The 20916-nt window shown below is 34.6% G+C and overlaps 1 protein-coding gene across 14 annotated transcripts in view; it reads left to right on the forward strand.

Annotated features, from left to right (window-relative positions):
• PTPN13 (protein tyrosine phosphatase non-receptor type 13) overlaps positions 1-20916 on the forward strand; it is a 210396-nt gene that overhangs the window by 155698 nt on the left and 33782 nt on the right. For 10 of the 14 annotated variants that reach the window (XM_014787858.2, XM_087434547.1, XM_014787866.2 and 7 more), the window contains 13 exons: positions 4903-4992; positions 5325-5432; positions 5609-5740; positions 9575-10038; positions 11215-11361; positions 12611-12704; positions 13316-13401; positions 14096-14258; positions 15648-15862; positions 15980-16078; positions 17460-17824; positions 18728-18911; positions 20222-20380. In XM_014787858.2, coding sequence (XP_014643344.1) covers positions 4903-4992; positions 5325-5432; positions 5609-5740; positions 9575-10038; positions 11215-11361; positions 12611-12704; positions 13316-13401; positions 14096-14258; positions 15648-15862; positions 15980-16078; positions 17460-17824; positions 18728-18911; positions 20222-20380 — 2306 coding nt within the window. The remainder of the gene's footprint in view (positions 1-4902; positions 4993-5324; positions 5433-5608; positions 5741-9574; positions 10039-11214; positions 11362-12610; positions 12705-13315; positions 13402-14095; positions 14259-15647; positions 15863-15979; positions 16079-17459; positions 17825-18727; positions 18912-20221; positions 20381-20916) is intronic. The other 4 variants (XM_014787859.2, XM_087434550.1, XM_014787867.2 and 1 more) reach the window with 2 other exon arrangements.

Here is a 20916-nt window from a genome sequence, read left to right on the forward strand (position 1 = left end):
TTTTGACTGTGATTTCCAAAAAAAATGTTGCTTAACCTTTCAAAAAACCCTGCTTCTAATAATATTCCTTCCTAAGAGAGTAAAAACCAGAAAATATCTAGAACTTATGCAAGAATTATATAAAATTGGTTTTCAATGTTTCTTGTTTTACTGTAATTCAGGATTACTATGCAATTGAAAAATAACTTTTAGCTAGATTTGTCACCTTTCTTCCTGTCCAAACCACAAAAAATGGGGTCAAACACCAGACTCTTAACAAAAAATTCATGTAAAATAGGTTATTCTGATGTAGAGTAACTTGGTACAGACACTGAAATAAGCTTTATGAGCAATCTTAATTACAAGTAATAAAATATTGTACAAACAGAAGTAAGATTTTAAAACACACTTTGTTTAGTCAGGTATCAATGACCAATGTAAATTTAAATGCTAGTTTTTTCCATCTAAGGTTTAATTAGAATACCTACAAGGTTAAAAATTATAATAAAAATGAAAGTCCAAACAGATACAGGAATTAACCAGAAGCAAAAGATAGAGTCAACTAAATTGAGAACTGAAAGGAACTTAAAAGTTTATCCAAACCAAGCCTTTTCATTCTATGTATGAGTTAAATGAGTCCCAGAGATGTTATGTGTCCCTAATTCACTCAGCTAATTAGTGCTGACACAGGAAAAAAACACCGAAGTTTCCGTTATGATCCCCCTAACCAACTACCGGAGCAGTTAGTATATTAGGCAGTGTAACAAAGAAAAATACCTCTCTTTGTTTTTATACCAATATGGTGCTACTGACCCATTGTCCCCTGGATTTGAAATGATTCTTTTTCCTTAGAGTGAGCGATAGATTTATCCAGAGCCTCCTCTACCTGTAGTCCAGTTTCTCTTAGAATCAGTGGCGTGGAGCTGCCTTATAGTTGACAAATGTCCCATATAAAGCAGAGGAATCTGTAACCAAGAAAATTAGTTTTTTTTGCAAAAAAGTTGTGGATTCATTCTTACATTCTTACATTGATTATATGGCTTTGGCCTTATCAGAAATATGTTCTTACTCTGAAATTCAATTAGTTTACTCACGGATATATCTATTATTGGTATCTACAATTATTCTAGTTGGGGACTGTGTATGTCCATATGAACCTTATGAGAGATGAGAAAGGCAACATTGGAACAACAGTTTCTAAGGCAGACAGGGTATACATTTAATTTCTAAATTATACATTTATCAATTATGCTTAAGATATTTCCCAGGGAAACAGTATTGGGAACGACACCAGTATGTATTACTTGAAGAAGTGAAAATTTCAAGTTGAGGCTCTTTTCACTTGAAAGTATTTGCAGAATTTGCTGCGGTCATAGAGTATACTAATAGGAAAAGAAAATTAAAAATGTGTACTCCATGAATATTAATGCTTGTTTCCCTATAGTAATTAAAATAACTCAAAAATGCCCTGGTACTTGAAATATCTAGCTGCCTCACTTTCAGAGATTCATAAATTCTATATAATCCTCATTGAATTCTATAAATATTTTTAAGTTTACTTGCGTCATCATGTACTATATAATACCCTTAGATACTTCCTCCTTCCTCTTTTTTTAAACCAATGGAAAAGTATTTTGAACATCTGTGTGAATAGAATACAAAGATAAACTCGACATCTGCACAGTACTGTCTAGTAACATGTAACTGCACACCAACAGCCATCCTTCCTTCCCTCTGTCCTCACATTAATAAGTCACTCTATGGGGCCGGACTGGTGGCGTAGTGGTTAAGTTCATGCACTCTGCTTCAGCAGCCCAGGGTTCGCAGGTTGGGATCCTGGGCGTGGACCCACGCACCACTCATCAAGCCATGCTGTGGCGGCGTCCCATATAAAGCAGAGGAAGATGGGCACTGATGTTAGCCCAGAGCTAATCTTCCTCAGCAAAAAGAGGAGGATTGGCAACGGATGTTAGCTCAGAGCCAGTCTTCCTCACACACACACACACACACACACACACACACACACACACACACACGTCACTTTATATTGGGAGAAGGAAGAGAGAAAATCCCTCTTTAAAAAGAGTGGATTAGCAAAGCTTCCCTCTCCAAAAGAATATTCTTCTTTGCCCTACTCAATCTTTTGCTCTAGCCAAACTGATCTATGACATTTCCCCAGAACCCTTTCTGCCTTCTTTCCATCTCAGCTTTTGCTAACGCCTTATTGCAGTATAATCATCTCCATAATCCACCTATTAAAATCCTACTCAGTTTACTTGAAGTTATCTTTCTTTCTGGTGGGAAGAAGCCTCTCCACTCTTATAGGTCTGACTCATGCCTTTCTCATGCTGCTATTTCACTGACAGTCTTAGCAACACTCTATTTATCAGTCAGACTGGATCTTTGCTCTTCTAGTCTGTCTGACTCAGCTCACATTTACTGTACTGGTAGCTTTCATATACATTATTTCATTTTATTCTCCTGAATTGCCTAGTGAGGGACTTGAACAGCAAAGTTGTTCAGTTAACATTTAAGGGATGAAAGAATAATTGAATGAATGAATGCTCAAATGTCACTGGTGAATCCTTGAATATAGAGAGCTTAATCTGTTGCTTCAAGTTAGGGAAATAAATACACAAAAATGTTGCATATTTATTTGTGTGTGTATATATATCCCGATAATGTTTACCTGGGAAATATATATACACACACACATATACATACATACACACATACACATATACTTATTAGCCAAATAATATAAATGTTAGTACATGTGCTAGAAATGAAAATAAAGAAAATGGCATTTTTATTCTTTGACTCAATGCCTTTGACTTCTAGCAGACACTCCTCAGGAACATTAAGAATATTGATTAGTTTTATAGTTGAAGGCAGAAACACTGTATAAACCAAACGGACTTTGTCTTCATAATGGTGACAAAAGTTTACATTTAATAGCTAACATAACCTCCTTTATTTGTTGCATTTTATGCGTTTTATTCTGTTGTATTTTGTATTTAGTTCCAGCTGAAAATTAGAGCTTATTGTCTATTTTAGGAAAAAAGTACTTTGGATACTTCGAAGATAGTATTAAGCTAGGTGTTAACTAATTCATGGACTTTATGCTTATATATATACTTAATATATAAGGCTCGTCACACCATTGTCCAGTGATTTTTCTTTTTTGGAATCTCATTAATTAATTAGAAATACCAAATTATTACTACTCTTATTGATTGTAACTAAGTTTATAACTAAGTTTTGGTCAAAAAGAAACAACAGGATAGGGACATGTATGCTACAGGGAGCTAGCAAACTGGCACTAATACTTGGTGTTTAAGGAACAAGGTTAATTCACACTGAAGAGCAATAATTATTGTTATTGTTTTCTGAAATTAAAGGAGTTTATTTCTAGAATAAGTATCACATTTGCATCATTTAAGCATTAATACATATTGTATAACAAAGTTACTACTTGTATATAACATTAATACAACTTTAAATCCATGGTAGTCATACGTTGGCAGATAATCTGTAATTTTCAATATGCTTGAGAACTATGTAGAGATAAATTTGAAGATTTAGTTAAAATATCTTTCTGAGTGTATTGAACTCATTTATCACCACTACCACCACCTCACACAGACGAGTTTGAACTATCAAATTGTAATTGACGTTAAGAAATGTATTAATTTTCTAGAGCTGCCATAACAAGGTCCCACAGATTGGGTGGCTTAAACGACAGAGATTTATTTTCTCACAGTTCTAAAGGCTAGGAGTCTGAGATCAAAGTGTTGGCAGCATTGGTTTCTTCTTGGCACCAGTAGACATGTGCACGTTTGTATCCAAATTCCCTTTTCTTATAAGGATACCAGTCTTATTAAATTAGGACCTACCCTAAACACCTCATGTTAACTTAATTCTCTCTTTAAAAACCTATCTCCAGATATGGTTAAATTTTAAGATACTTTGAGTTAGGGCTTCAACATATACATTTGGCGTAAAGGGAAAGGGACACAGTTCAGCCCGTAACAAGAAGAGTGTGTGTTCAAATGCTCAGATTGCTAAGTAATTTTATTAACATGACAATTAAGTGACATATTAATGGTTTAACTTAGGAGATATTTGTGAATGATCTGTCTACTTAAAAAAAAGACCATAAGTGGAAATAAGAAAAAGTAAATTCTAGTTCTAATGCTAACCTTCACTCATCTTATTTAACGAGCATTTATTAAGTACTGACTTCAGGCATTTTACTGGGCAGTGATACTAGCTGTAATGTTGAGCAAGTCCCAGATTTTTATTCCTCATCTACCAAACAATGATTAGAAATCTCTTTACCTACCTCATGAGATTGTTCCACAAATAAAATGAGAAATAAATGATAGTCCTTTGAGAATGAAAATATGCTAGCCAAGTCATTATTAATGGGATTTTAAAAAATAAATCCAGTTTCTTCTTGTTGCTGTTTTACTCTGGAACTTACCATGAATATTTTACTCGTTATAAATAAAAGTGTCAACCACGTATTAGTGGGAAATTCTTAGCATATTGAGCGTTGTCAAATTCAGGACATCAACTGTGATGTAACAGAAGGACATGGAGTCAGAAAACCTAAGTTTAAGGTTCAGGCCTTGACTGTGCTAGCTGAGTAAACCTGTTCAAATCATTTAACCGCTGGAGATTTATTTACTCATTTGTAACTGAAAAATACTTATTAGAAATAAACGTGATAACCTATAGTCATTTTGTAAAGTTAAATCACTATCAAAATATGAGATGATGGCATTATATTATTTAAAATATAATTTTAAAGTAACCAAGCAATCTATTAATGAGCTTTAACATTTAAATTAGAACAGACAGTCTTAATGCCTGAGCATGTTATGTTTGTTTCATCTTAAAATTATACATTTCCGATAGATGTGCTACACAAAAGATGGAGTATAGTATCTTCACCAGAAAGGGAGATCACCTTGGTGAACCTGAAAAAAGATGCAAAGTATGGCTTAGGTAAGTCACTATGAGATTCGTAAACATCTGAGAACATTGAAAGAGAAAAAAATCTATAGCATAGCCTTGGCGTTGAGGCACCAGCCCACTTCTGATCAAGATACTTCCTGCCCACCCACGGCCCCTTACCCTACCCGCCCAGTCAGGAAATGCCAAAGATGAAATGCTTACAAGCAATGTTCCCACCAAATTTAAGTCTCATTTCACATGTGTTACCTATAAATCATATTTGATATGAGAGTATCCACACTTCTGTGTGTCAGGCAGGCTAATCATTAGTTATTGAAAGCACCAGTATCATGAAGATCTTTTTAAAATGTGCTGTTTCACAGGATTTCAAATTATTGGTGGGGAGAAGATGGGAAGACTGGATCTAGGTGTCTTTATTAGTTCAGTTACCCCTGGAGGACCAGCTGACTTGGATGGATGCGTAAAGCCAGGTACTTTACATTTAGGTAATATCCTGAGTACTCACTGACAGGCATACATTTGCACAGATGGCAAAAGTGAAATTTGGGCAAAACAAAAATAACGAGGGGGGGGCGGGTTGACATTTCTAAGATTTAGCGTAAATTTCTCTTTGTTGTTGAAAATACTGGATTGTCTATTTTTATAGGAGATCGTTTGATATCTGTGAATAGTGTAAGTCTGGAGGGGGTCAGCCACCATGCTGCAATTGAAATTTTGCAAAATGCACCCGAAGACGTGACACTTGTTATCTCTCAGCCAAAAGAAAAGATATCCAAAGGTAATGTTGTGAATGTCTCTTAGCTATGTGTTCTGTTTCACTTTTCACAAGAACTTCAATACCTTGGTCGAATAAATTGGATTTAAGCCCCTTATTTCCTTTCTGGAAATTCGATATGTGTAGTTCTGATTGTTTTGATTTTATACATCATTATAACTTTTTCATTCATCACTTTCAAGATTTTCCGTATCATTCGTCTTTAGCAATATAGGCATAAAAATGGATTTGTTGTGCAAAATTGATATCACATAAATAAATTCTGAGTACTTCGTGTGTTTCATCACTTCTTAGGCCAAATCAGAAATAAAATTCTTTATCATTGTCTAATTAATATAGTTATATAATAGTTATCTGTGAAGTTCTGTCCTGAACCAGATTATAAAAAGGGAGGAAAGGAAAGGATGATATACCAGAAAGTTAAAAACAAGACCATATCATTTTGTCTCATAATCCCTCCCACTAGCATGTTGTGGGAGAAAAGGCTTGATGAAGATCAGTTGACTGGAGTTTGAGCCATACTTGGGCCACTTAGTAGCTGTATGACTTAAGTCTTCTTGATCCGTGGTTGTTTTTCTTTCTTTAAAGAGGAGACACTGATCTTGGCTCTGCCTTGTCTGTCTTGCACAGAGCTGTTATGAGGATCAAGTGGAGGGACAGTGTTTGTGAAAGAAGCACACGTGGCACATGCAGTACACTGGGCAAGGGGAAGGGCTCCAGAGTCTAGGGTCAGATTCTGTCTCCACCAATTAGCACTGTACTGTATACCTTGAATAAATCACTTGCTAAGCCTCGCTGTGCTCATATATCAAATGGTAAATATGAAAGTGCTTATCTTGTAAATTGTGAAAATTAAATGAGATAATGCATGAAAGAATTACCACATTCTATGCTACATATTAGGCACTTAAATGTGAATTATAGCTGTCATTCTTAAGTTATTTTCATCCCAAAGATACTGGGAAATATATGTGTAAAAGAATTAGTAAAATATTGGCTGAAAACCAAGTTTAGATAGTAAATTTTAGGCATAACTTTAGACAGTTATGATAAAATAGAAACAAAGAACATAAACATTTCATACAATATGCTGTGACATAAAAATTTCTTAAATTGTACACAGATGAATCATAGGACGTGTAAAAATTTCTTACATTTTATACAGATGAGTCATTTTGACTAGTTTTTTCTTTTATTTACTAAATATTATATATATGTTGTATGTATATGTATATATAAAATATATACATATATAAATATTTTCAGCACTTGTTACTGTGAACAAACGCAACAGATAGAAAACACCACCACTGCCCAAATGGCCTCATAATCTAATTGTAGTCTAGTCCCTTAGGCAAAGGAAGACAGCTGCAGTTGCAAATTTGGTAGCGTATTTCTGAGTTTCAAGCAGCCAAGCCCAAAACCAAAAAACAAAAACAAAAAGTAGAACATTGGGTTCCATTACTCACCATGATTTTGGCAAAAGAAGCATAGAATTCAGAAGAAACTCATTTTCCCCCTGAATAAAGCTCTAAGGTACTCCTATCTTAATTTTGTTTTTCAATAGATGATTTATGGAAAATTTATTCATTTGTTCAGCAGATTTTTGTTGAGTGCCGGTGATGTACAAGACAGAGTCTCTACCCTCATGGAACTTATACTATATCAAGGGAGACAAGTAACTAACAAATAAATGTTTAAGTGTAACTATGATAAGTGTTAGGAAGAAGCCCAAGGTACCAAGAGAGAGTTTAACAGAGGAACTTTACCTAGTATGGGGATGAATAAAGCTTTTCTTTTCAGCAGACTTTCATGTGGTTATTTTATTTTTTACTATCCATCCTCAATAAAAGTTAAAAGTATAATGTTGAAGTATAGTTCTGTGAAATTGTTTCTTCAGAAAGCTAGATTAATCTTATCATGGTGTATAGCTGTACTGTAGTGTAACTTGGAAAGAGATAAAACTCAACCTAGAACGTTGCCAGTATGTACTTCAGGCTATCCATCTCAATTATCAATCACCAAAGAGGAAGGATTTTATTTTTCTTTGTGTTTGCTAATTTTTTAAAAGTTATAGAATGCATACTCGTTGCTTAAAATGAATTCAGTTTATACAGAAACCCATGAAGTAAAAACTAAAAGTCCCCCTACCTGATTTCCTAGGGAAACTCTTCAGTGTATATGTAGCCTTATGTATATTACAGATAAATTTTAAAAAATAGTGCATGCATGTTTACTTATACATACATATAGACATGCTTTTTTTTTTTCCCTAAAAATACAATTATTTTTTTATTTCCTTCCCACTGACTTTGGGCTTCATTTGTTCTTCTTTTTCTGGTTCTTTTATGTGTCATGTTAGATTATTTATTTGAGATTTTTCTTGTTTTTTGAGGTAGCCCTGTATTGCTGTATACTTTCCCTTTAGTACTGCTTTTGCTGCCTCCCATAGATGTTGGTATGTTGTGTTTTCGTTTTCGTTTGTCTTCAGGTATTTTTTGATTTCTCCTTTGATTTCTTCGTTGACCCAATAGTTGTTCAGTTACAATTTTTTTTTGTACTCTAAATATCAATCTGTAATTTTCTCACAATATTCTGGACATCCATGAAAATATACCCTTTTAACGTGGCGTTATATTTCATATTATGGGTGTGTCAAAATTTTTTTCTGTTGTTGTGCATCCGGGTTAGCTATAGTTCTATTAAAAGTGTTGCTCTAACAAATACACTTGTTTACACACTATTGAAAATGTATATATTTCTAGAGGTTAGATATCTAGAAGTAGATTAAGGAGTCTGCACATTTAAATTTTTGGCAAGTGCTACCGATTTGCCCAAATTTTATCAATTTACAGTCAACCAAGTAGATAGGACAGTGCTCTTCTCCTCACACCATCAGTGGTATGAGAAATTATCAGTCATTCTCATTTTTGTCAGCCAAAGAGGTAGAAAACTGCATTAAATTGCATATCCAAAAGCAACAGTGAGGATATCTTTTCATATATTTATTAGTTATTTGTATTTTACTCTGAATTTCCAGTCTACATATCATACCGTTGTTCCATAGGAGTTTTAAATCTCTTTCTTAGTGACTTTTAGAAACTCTTAAGTGACTTTTTTCTTTTTTTTTTCCTGAGGAAGACCAGCCCTGAACTAACATCCGTTCCAATCCTTTTTTTTTTTGCTGAGGAAGACTGGCCCTGGGCTAACGTCCATGCCCATCTTTCTCTACTTTATATGGGACGCCGCCACAGCATGGCTTAACAAGCAGTGCATCGGTGCGCGCCCAGTATCTGAACCTGTGAACCCTGGGCCACTGCAGCGGAGCGCGCGCACCTAACCGCTTGCGCTGCCGGGCCGGCCCCTCTTAAGTGACTTTTGATAAGAATTATATATAAGGAATTTGGAGTTGCCTTCTTTGATAATTACTTAGAGTCCAAAAAATGCAATGTCTGATAGGACAATGTAAAACAAGTATATAAACATTAAATAAGGATCAAGGATTTTAGGAGACTCAAGTTATCTCTAGTTAAGGGATCAGGAAAGTCTTCACAGAGGTGACTCCTTTGAAATATGTCTTGGAGAATGGAAATGGGCAGTTAGGGTGAAGGGGGTATGCATTTCAATAGAAGTTGTTGCCAAGAATGACCTAAGGAGGCAGTAAAGGAAACGGATAGCCTCTACTACATTTGTTGAGTCTTTGTCATGGCAGGTCAGATGGTGTGCATGTGTTGTCCTGTGTAAAATACTCCCAACAGTCATCAGCGAACACTGTGGATGTATTTAAGCATGTGTGTCACTAACCTGTTATTCTCATTGATGGATTTTGACTTTTAGTGCCTTCTACTCCTGTGCACATTGCCAATGGCATGAAAAACTATGTGAAGAAGCCTTCCTCCCTGCAAGACGGTGCTCTCGATTCCTCTGAGGGTCACTGCTGGCCACATGGTACCCCAAGGCACATCTCAGAGAGCTCTTTTGGGATGTCTGGGGGCCTGCGAGAGGGAAGCCTGAGTTCTCAAGATTCCAGGACTGAGAGTGCCAGCTTGTCCCAGAGCCAGGTCAACGGTTTCTTTGCCAGCCATGTAGGTGACCGAACCTGGCAGGAATCACAGCACGGCAGCCCCTCCCCATCTGTGACATCCAAAGCCACTGAGAAAAAGAGGACCTCTACTGACAGTAATCAGAGCAAAGCTAAAAAACCAGGCATTTCCAATGCAACAGATTATTCTGACCGTGGAGATTCAGACATGGATGAAGCCACTTATCCCAGCAGTCAGGATCATCAAACACCAAAAAAGGCACAGTTCAATTTGTTTGTTTTCGTTTGTTTGTTTTTTATTGAAGTGTAGTTGACATACAATCAGTGTACAACATAGTGATTCGACATTTATATGCATTACGAAGTGATCACCACGATAAGTCTAGAACCATCTGGGCATAGTTTAATTTGAATCTTTGTTTTTTTCATTTAACAAAGCAAACAACAGCAAATATATTACAGAGCAGAATAGTGTATAAACTGCTTACGTTATCCTGTATAGGAGGATTAGTTTTTATATTATGCTACTAACTGCTGCTGCTTTTGATGCTGACTTTCAGAGAAATTAGCAGCTTTGAATACTAACTCTAAAATGGCTGTTATTCTGGGAACTTTGTACCTGATAACACAAAGGAATGAATAATCAGATTGTGATTGTTTTCTACAAGTTGTTCTTCTCTTTCATACTTCATGTTTATATTAATAAGAGAGTTTAATATCTGAAAAAATTGTTCCTAAATAGTTCACATAATGGACAGTTGACTTTACTATTGATAGTCTAAATTCTTCTGAAGTTTTAAATGCATGATAATAGTAAGAACAACAGCAACATAGAAAATTGCTCATTTCCTAGAAATAAGATAAATTTAAACTCACATTCACAAGCGGATTCAGAAAAGAACTTTAAACCCTTTGTTCCCTGAAAAACCAACATTCTTCATAAGAGGGTTATGTCCTTATAAACAGGGCTCAGCTGCTGTGCCTGTATTTATACTGGATTTGTAAACATATGCAGAGTAAACATGAAGCCTACTCATGTTAAAGGCCCAAGTTAAAAGCTACTGCTTGATATATATTGATTTTTAAAGGAAATGGAAATACTTTCCAAATTTGGGAGTATAAAAAGCATTGGACAAGGATTATGTAAAAGCCAGGTTTGAACTGGATTATGGGCTTCCCTCTGCCATATCTAGCTGTTTGACCTGAAGCAAGTCCTTTAATCTCTAGACCTCAATTTCCTCAACCATAAAATATGAAGGCATTGGATTAGAGGGTCTCTAAGATCTCTTCCAACCCTCGTGATCTTTGAATCCACTCTGTCCCTTAATATCTTGCTTTTTCTTAATTTTCCCCAAAAAAACACGTATTGATCTTCCAGTAATAATTCATTTTGACTCTAACAAGAAATCCTTTTTTTTTGTTTTTCTTTGTTAAGGAATCTTCCTCCTCAATGAATACATCCAACAAAATGAATTTTAAAAATTTTCCTTCATCACCTCCTAAACCTGGAGATATCTTTGAGGTTGAACTGGCTAAAAATGATAACAGCTTGGGGATAAGTGTCACGGTACTGTTTGACAAGGTTTTCAAATGTTTTCTCTTCTCCATTTCCAGCAGCCTATTGTATGCCAATTTATTAATTGAATTATTTTGCTTCAAAAGGGAAACTTGTCAAATATTTCCAAAATTAAAAATTGAATCATATCTTAAATTTTTTAAAAAATTGTGAGTGTGCTGGTCACTTTTTCCTGTGGTTTAAAAGAAATTAGCAAATGCTACCTTTTCCCCCATAGATTTCATACTTGCTTAATCTGAATGCAAGACTTCAAAAATATAAAATTAATAAGTATGCTTTGTGTACATTTGTCAACTTCTGCATGAGCATGGAATAATGCATTTTAACCCACATCATAAATAATTAAAGTCTAATGTATATTTGTATGTCCTTTCTCTCCATAATATATCTTAACTTGTAAACATGATTAGTATCTTAAAATTAGAAGTTCCCAAGGAATATATGCACTTTTAAGGTAGTTAAAATATGAGCATAAGCTATTTGATGAAATTACTTTAGAATTCTATTAATGAATATACTATACCCCAAATTGTAATATTATCATTTATAACATTTGAAGGATATTGTTAGTTATGAAAAACCATTTAGAAACATGCTTGAAATAATATTAACATAGAGATCAAATAGAAAACCTAATTTTCCAGCACTTTTAAAAATATTGTAACCCTTTTCCTCTTTCACCTTAACTTCTTTAGAATTTTATTATCTTCCTATTGTGAAGGGAAATAAAAGCTGAATAGTCACAAGAGATGGAGAATCTACCCATTAGGTCTCTTCTACACTATATCATCTATGCTATAACAAAACTTCTCTACCAAAGCCTTTTAAAATGAAAAAAAATTTTTTCCTTGATTCATGAGACTTGCTTTCAGACTAGCAAATATCATCTAAAGTATATTATTCCATTTGCCATTTTTTCTGACAGTTATGTTCTCACACTAATTTTGCATAGATGGATTTTGCTTTCTGCTTGCTCATAATGCGTGGTGTAGACTTACAAAGGAAGAGCAATTCCTCATATAGTCAAATCTGGCATGTTGTTATTTTCTGAATAAAGAGTTTCTCTAAAAAGTACCTGCTTTAACATTTGGAAAGCAGCCAGAAATATTCTTGGGTGTTGAAGTAATTGCGCATGCTGACGTGGTGCTGCTGCTTTGGCTGATGAACTGAATGCTTTCTAGGTCTCAGATTTGAAAGATGGAGTACAAAATTTTTCATATTACCAAATGTTATTTTTTTGCCTTTTTCCACTTAGGGAGGTGTGAATACCACTGTCAGACATGGTGGCATTTATGTGAAAGCTGTTATTCCCAAGGGAGCAGCAGAGTCAGATGGTAGAATTCACAAAGGTAGAGTGTTTGTATGTGTATGGGAATTGTATATAGGATTATCACTTCAACAAATAAATCAGAAACTCGAAAGTTGATATAGACCTTCAAACTGTTTTTAATATAAAATAAGAACATACACAATTATTATAAGACTGCAACATTAAAAAACTCCTTGATGTCATTCCAAAGACTCTTCTTTCCAGCTTATTCTCTAGTATCAGGAAATATCTTAACAGTGTCTTAGTTCATGTTTTGTACTTTCTAAGAAGCAAATTGCCGGAGAATGGGAAAGGGATAGTGCCGTTGTGAAAACACTATCTACATTTCTAATAAGAACTAACTAGGTTAGTTCCCTCCAATCTCTCTATATTTGTAGTTCAGTTTATCTTTTTCCATGACTTAAATTGATTTTATAATATATACAATATCTTGCTGTAAAATGTACCTCAGATTAGCCAAATTGGGGAAGAAATTAAATACATATTAAAAGAAATTCTGACACAATTTTGTCCAGAATTTGTCTGAGTCTCTCCTCAAACAAATAGAAAACAAGACCACAAGATATTAAAGAGTGTGCAGAATCTTTATTTTATGACTTGCTTCTTTCAAAATTACTGCCTAATTTGTAGGTGATCGCGTCCTAGCTGTCAACGGAGTTAGTCTGGAAGGAGCTACCCACAAGCAAGCTGTGGAGATGCTGAGAAATACAGGACAGGTAGTAGATCATTTTGCCAACATTTTAAGATACCTTACAAGAACATAATAATGTGTGAATGGTATCAGTCTCATTGAGATCTCCAAATTTGTTAATCCAGAAACCAAGCTTGATTCCTGTAAACATTCTGGTATTTTTTTTCTTCCAAATTGGGAAGCAAGTATTATGACAAGAGGTTTTTTTACTGAGGAAACTGGCTTTCTATATCACATTTAGCCCTAATATTACCAAAGATCTGACCAGGAGGAAGAGTGGAGATTGCATTTTCTAAATTTTTCATAAATATCTAGTGATTTTCACTTCTAGTCATTCTTCAGCCCAAAGGCTAGACTCATTTTGCTCTAATACATTTTGAGTCAGGGAGTTTGCCAAATTATTGAGTGGTCTTTATATTATAATATAGTGGTGATTTTATTCTAATACCTGAATTTTATATAGCATGTTTATGTTATTTTTATAATAGAATTTTTTTAAATCATTTATCTTTTTATACAGAAAATAATAAAAACTTGGTTTTGAAATTTTCAATCCCTTGCTTTTATCCCTCTATTTTTTTTCTCCCTTTACCTGCATTTTGGTGGACCAAGTTGTTACTTTAAATGATTTTTATACCATCAACTATACAAAGTCCTGAAAATTTATCTACTTTCTTATAATTCCTTTTAATTAATGAAGTCCTATTCCGTATGTCCAGGTGGTTCATCTGTTGTTAGAAAAGGGACAGCCTCCAGCATCCAAAGAGCATGTCCCCATAACCCCACAGTGCACCCTTCTCGATCCAGATGCCCAAGGTCAAGCTCCGGAAAAAATGATGAAGAAAATGGCTCATGTCAAAGACTACAGCTTTGTCACTGAAGGTCAGTCCTTGGGAGACTGTCCTCTCACCTTTAACTTATTCCTGGCTTATTCAAAATTTGATTTTTGCATACTTAATCATAATTTATGCCCGAGTCTCTTTAATTATTCTAGTCAAGTGTAAATAATAGTCCGATGCAGCATTGCACTGATTTTTAAAAAAAATATGTTTGCAGCTCTTAAGAGTCTATAAGACTTTGAATAATGAAGTCATGCATGAAACAGATTATGGTCACTTAATAGGGCCTTAAATAGTTGTAAAATTCAAAGTGAAATTTGTAAGGGAAAAAATAAATATAAATAATGGCTGAGAGTGGCTTAAAACCCATATGAAACTTTGCCTCTTATTTTTTATATTCTTTATGTATATATAAAATATATTTTTTATATTTCTATTTAATTTTATGGACTTGTCAAGCTAACCCTGGGCAGAAATTCACCTAGTAGTTCCCAGATACTGATCTTTCTTACAAACATTGCCAGCCCTTGGACATACCACTAATTGGTAGTAAAATAAGAAAACTAAGAATGATGTAATAGTGGATTTTTCATAAGGCTAAATGTGTTCATAATGCAGAAATACCCTTTATTCTGAGATTCCATCTATTATCCTTTTAAGGGGCATAAATGTCCTTTATTTTATAAATGATAATGGTATATGGTCATTGTTTCATCTTTATTTTAAATCCTTATTTGATTGCACAAATGTTAGCAATTCTGAATTAGTCCCAAAAATAAGGAAAAAAAAAAATAGCCCAGCCTATATTATTTTTCCTGATTATGAAAATAAAATTAGCATACCAACTTTATCTCACTGTCCTGTATTCTTTATTTCTCCCATCACTCTTTCTTTAAATATGTTGTTTCATTCTTTAGTAACCATTGTTCTTTTAATTTCTTTTGTTGATGAGAAGTTTATCATAATGTCATTGCAATTTACTGGATTAAATTATACCTCACCAAAACGTTAGAATGTCAACTTACTTCCCCATACCCTCTCTAACATTTGATTTGCTCTTCTTACCATCTCTCTCCCATCGTATACCTAAATTTCTCTCATTCTTCTCCCTTGGATTTTTCCATCTTTTTCTCTATTATTCTACAGTCTTAAAACACATGGAATTAAGGCATAATTTCATTTTCAGAACCCTCTTTTCTGTTCAAGCAGCTTATTCATGCAGCATAGTTCATTAAGGTAAGTTTTCATAATGATAGAAAGAGAGTATGAAATAGGATTTGAGTATAGAATAAGAGTGCAATAGTGCATATAAATCTGTAAATATTGTGGGGAAATGGGCTTTTTAAAGTGTGTCTAAAAGTATATATGTGTGTTCATATATATACACAGCATGTTAAGAATATTTAAATTTTTTTATATCTTTTTTCTGCAGAGAATACATTTGAGGTAAAGTTGTTTAAAAATAGCTCAGGCCTAGGATTCAGTTTTTCTCGAGAAGATAATCTTATACCTGAGCAAATGAATACCAGCATAGTAAGGGTTAAAAAGCTCTTTCCTGGACAGCCAGCAGCAGAAAGTGGGAAAATTGATGTGGGAGATGTTATCTTGAAAGTGAATGGAGCCTCTTTGAAAGGACTGTCTCAGCAGGTGAGCCCCTGGCATGTGGAGTGTAGCATTTTTAATGATGAGATGGATTGGCCTTTCAGAATATTTTCATAATGCTGGTTTAACTGTATCTTCATTTCTCATTTCTGGTACCCCCAGGAAGTTATATCTGTTCTCAGGGGAACATCTCCAGAAGTATCCTTGCTTCTCTGTAGACCTCCACCTGGTGTGCTACCGGAAATCGACCCTGCCCTTTTGGTGAGACCTTTGAAAAGTAATTTATATTTTTATAGAGTATCAATTGAGTGATAATTCAGCTGTAGTGGGTTCATCATTGATTGCTCTCCTGGGTTTCATCCTAGTTGCTTCTTTACCTAGGAGTATTATCGTGTGTGTCACTTAGCCTCTGAGTGCGTTCTGTATTTGTAATGTAAAGTACCGTAATTCAATTCACTTTCTCTTCTCTCCCTTCCAATTCCAGAATTCTAGGATTCTAGGATTTTAGGAATTTGTTTCTAAGCATAAATAGAAAAAGACATAAAATAGTGGTTACAAAAACTTTTTGTTCATTCCTTCATTGAACCAAACTAGAAAATGTAATTCTCATTCTGAGCTAGTTTAGATAAAAATGAAAATTATTTAAGACTTTTTGCCTTTATTTTTTAACACTAGAAATCACAGAGTACGCAAAGATGTTTGTCCATTTCCCTTTCTTATGCCGAGGAATAGCTAAAGGATCCGAAATCTATTTTGGTAGTTGTTTATAAAATGCATACTGATAGGTGGGAATCTGTACATAGATGAATAATAATATAATTGAAGAAGGACAGCCTTTGGCCTGTCTATTTACTATAGTGTTCCATTGCCAGTGAACACGACCCCTGGGTATGGAAGCAGGAGTGTCTGGCCCCAGAAACTTTAACTCTTATATTGAGGAGAGGGGGAGTATTGGAACGACATTAATAGGAAAGTAACATTTCCATAAGTTGCATTATAAATAGCATTTTAAGAGACTACGTTGATCTTGGACACCAGATGGAAAGAACTGAGTGGAAATCTCTTGATGAGTATATAAATTGCTACAATCTTTCTGGAAAGCACCTGCAAGTATACAAGGCCTTTAAAAACATCCTATGTGCTGATTATAGAAAATTCTATTTCTATTATGTAGAAAACTACAGGAAATAATGAGAAAATCTATATACAAAGAAGTTCTCCTAGATTTCTATTAATAGTGAAAAGCTAGAAATAACTCTGTACCCAATAAAAGGAGAATTCTGAAATATATTAAAGGTATAGCCATCTGTAGGATTTTTATACAGTTTTGTGCAGTTGTTTTCAAAGCATATTTAAGGGCCTCAGAAAATACGCATGATAGAAATCTAAATTTTGAAAATAGGAGACAAAGTACAATGTGTACTGTAACGCTAATTCTGATTTAAAGCACAAGTCATACAATATTAACAGTTATTATATATATTTATGTATGATTTTTTTCTCTAATGAACATAAATTTTCTATCAAAAAATTAATTGAATATTTTAATAGTGCTGTTGTTCAACATGTTCATTTTTAATTAAGTGTTCTAAAGTTGATATAAGTTGTCACACTCTGATCTCTTTAAATGTGTCCATTACAGACCCCACTGCACTCTCCAGCACAAGTACTTCCCAACAACAGTAAAGACCCTTCTCAACCAGCAAGTGTGGAGCAAGGCACCAGCTCAGATGAAAATGAAATGGCTGATAAAAGCAAGAAACAACGCATGTCCCCATCCAGGAGAGACAGTTATAGTGACAGCAGTGAGAGTGGAGAAGAAGACTTAGAGAAAGCTCCAGCAAAGATACCAAATATGAGTTGGAGTTCAGCTTTGCATCAGACACTAAACAACATGGTGTCACAGGCAGAAAGTCCACACGAAGCACCAAAGAGTCAGGAAGATACCATTTGTACCATGTTTTACTATCCTCAGAAAATACCCAATAAACCAGAACTGGAGGACAGGTATTGTCAATATTATGTGTAGCACTCAAAGCAACTGGCTGTTGTTAGTAACCTGAGCAGCAACCTACATTTCTCTGAGAATGAAATATGTCTATGTATGAACTTCATGATGATTAGGCAGATGATGAGTCTATTGAATATTTAGCTATTGTGACTGACACACTGCTCTCTTGAGCATATCTACCAGTAATTAAGAAAGTTGTTTGTACTTCACCATCATTCATATTACTTAACAGAAAGAGAAGAGACCTATTTAGATATTGATGGGATGGGAGAGAAGAGAATAGAAATAAAAAGTGGTGGGGAGGAAGGTAGTAGAGAGTTTGCAAAACGTAAGACACAAAAGAGTACAGAAGATGGGGAAAGAAGAAATGATTGAAAGCATAGAGGTGTAAAAAGAGATAGACTCCATCTATACCCCTAACAGTTATTCATAGATTTTACTGTTTGGTTACGTCTTTGTGTATATCCAGGTCCAACCATATTTGTATAAGTTTTTTTTTTTTTCCCATCGTATCAGCCAAAATAACCACAGGAGTAAAACTTTTATTCTTTTCCTATTTTTTTTTCTTATTATGTTGAAACGCACATTAGGCTTCTGTGATAACTTGAATTGTCAACCTTGATGTAACAACTAGGAATCAAAAGTATATTTATTCAACCAGTCTTACTGATTTATGCAGCTTAAAGAGCTTTATAATAGAACCTGGACAGAGAATAAAAATTGGTAATGTTAGCTATAACAGATGTGAAATAAATTTATAGCCCAGAATCAGAAAGTAGCTAGGATCTCAGTCAAAAGCAGACGTGAATATTTGTTAAGCATTTTCTGTTTGTGGCACAAACTTACTATATTGACATTGAAATGTATTTGAAAATAGTCTTGCTTCTGTGTCTCTGTAGTAATCCTCCTTCCCCATTACCACTGGATGTGACCCCTGGACAGAGTTGTCAACACCAATCAGAATCTGCTTCCACTAATTCAGTGGATAAATATCATATACATCACATTTCTGAGCCAGCTAGACAAGAAAGCTTGACATCTTTGAAAAATGACTTGGAAAACCACCTTGAAGACTTCGAGCTGGTGAGTTGTTTCCTCTATATTAAGAAAATTCCATATTTTCTCAAGTAAGATGTAGTTGCACACAGTTTCCCTTTAGGGAGAAGGCTGTCTTTTAGAGGAGCTTCATATCCGTGTCCAGTAAATAGGTAATAAATCTGGTATGTTTGTCTGCTGAGAATTGAGGAAAAAGCCGAAAAAACCCGGGTACAAATCCTGACCCTACCACTGGCTTGCTGCAATTTGGCTGATGCCTGTGGACAAATTACTTAATTCTTCTGAGTCTTAGTAGTTTTGGCTGTAAAATGGGGCTAGTAACCTCATAGAATTGTGGTGAAGATTAAGTGCAATAACATATGTAGAGCACCTAATACAGTACCTGTTATTTCCCAAATTCTGAAAGTTACCTGTTTAATTTTTAATCAAGTTTGAATGTAATTTTTTCTCCTCCATGTTTTCTTTGTGCCCAAATGGAATCCTTTACGTTTTACTAATAGCCCTAGAACTTCTAAACCTACAAATTCAGTTTGGAAGCTGAATTTCCAGGAATAATCTCCTTTACATTGATTGCAAGTCAGCCTTTTTCAATACTGGTTTTATTATCCAAGTAATAAATATTTACTGTAGGAAAATTAGAAAATGAAGAAAAAGAAGATTAAAACCACCTATAATCTCACCACCCAAAAACCATAAACTTTTTGGAGTTAATCTTTCCAGATACTTTGTTTGCCTGTAATTGTGTGTGTGTGTGTGTAGCATCTATATCTCCAGTTTCATTCTCAGCAGTAGTGTGAATATAGTCTTTGAATGACTTCCTTAGAAATCTGTCATCACTCCTATAAGCTGTAAGCAACCTTTATGTCTCAGTTGAAGTCTTAAAAAAATTTTTTTTTACACAACTAAATACATGAAGTTGTGATATTTAATCAACCAAAGACACCCCTACAAAAGACTTTCTTTTGTGGCTCTTGGCACCAAGATGGTTTAGAAATTTATGAGGAATTTTTCTGAACCTTCCCCTCAAAAAGTATTCTTTGATCATCAAAGTATAACAACTAATATGTCCTTGTTTATCCTGAAATTACAAGAATTGAAGCATGACTAAGTTCTCTCTCAGCTGTCTCTAGACAGACACATAATGTCGTATTTACACCCAGCTTTTATGTGGGGGCTGTGTAGAGTTGGATAGACCTGGCTTCTTCACTTAAGCGAGATAAGTAACCTTTTCAGGTTTGGTTTCTTCGTCTGTTATTTAATGAAGATAATAGTCGTCTTTTTGTTTGTCTGTAGGGCAAGATAGACAACCTAAAGGAATCACTGTTTTCTTCCCTTAGGAGGTAGAACTCCTCATTACCCTAATTAAATCAGAAAAAGGAAGCCTGGGTTTTACAGTAACCAAAGGCAATCAGAGTATTGGTTGTTATGTTCACGATGTCATTCAGGATCCAGCCAAAAGTGATGGAAGGCTAAAACCTGGGGACCGGCTCATAAAGGTGAGACTTGAAGTGGAGTGGATTTGTGCACATGTGGCCAAAGAGCAAGCCAGGCTGGAGAAGGAGGAGAAAGAAGGTTGAGTTAATGTAACACTCCATTTCTCTGTTTGGTTTGTGTTTTTCTTCACCTCTTAAAAGGAAAGGCCTTTATATAGTTAACAGTTTGGGAAATGCTTCAAGTTCCCTTTTTAATTTGGAAGTCCCTCTAATCTCAGTTAAAACATTAAACAAGCTATCTTGGGTCTCAGAGACAGAAAGTTTCTTAAATTACTATGAAGATAAATTTCCTCTATTAGCAAAATAATGATGCATTTGTTAGGTATCTTACATTATTATTTCACTTATAAATACTTGATCATTGTGCTCATGATTTCCACAGTGAAAGGAATACCAATAAATTAGAGACCACTTTTTTGTGAATCTCTTAATGACTAATATATATTATGTAAAAAGTTAGGGAGATTACTGTATTTTCTTGGCAACTTCTCTAGTTCCAAAAATTGTAATCCTACTTTGCCCCTTTCTCATTTTTGTAG

The sequence above is a fragment of the Ceratotherium simum genome, chromosome 8 (assembly GCF_057802395.1).
Source record: "Ceratotherium simum simum isolate JZ-2026a chromosome 8, ASM5780239v1, whole genome shotgun sequence".
Taxonomy (NCBI): domain Eukaryota; kingdom Metazoa; phylum Chordata; class Mammalia; order Perissodactyla; family Rhinocerotidae; genus Ceratotherium; species Ceratotherium simum.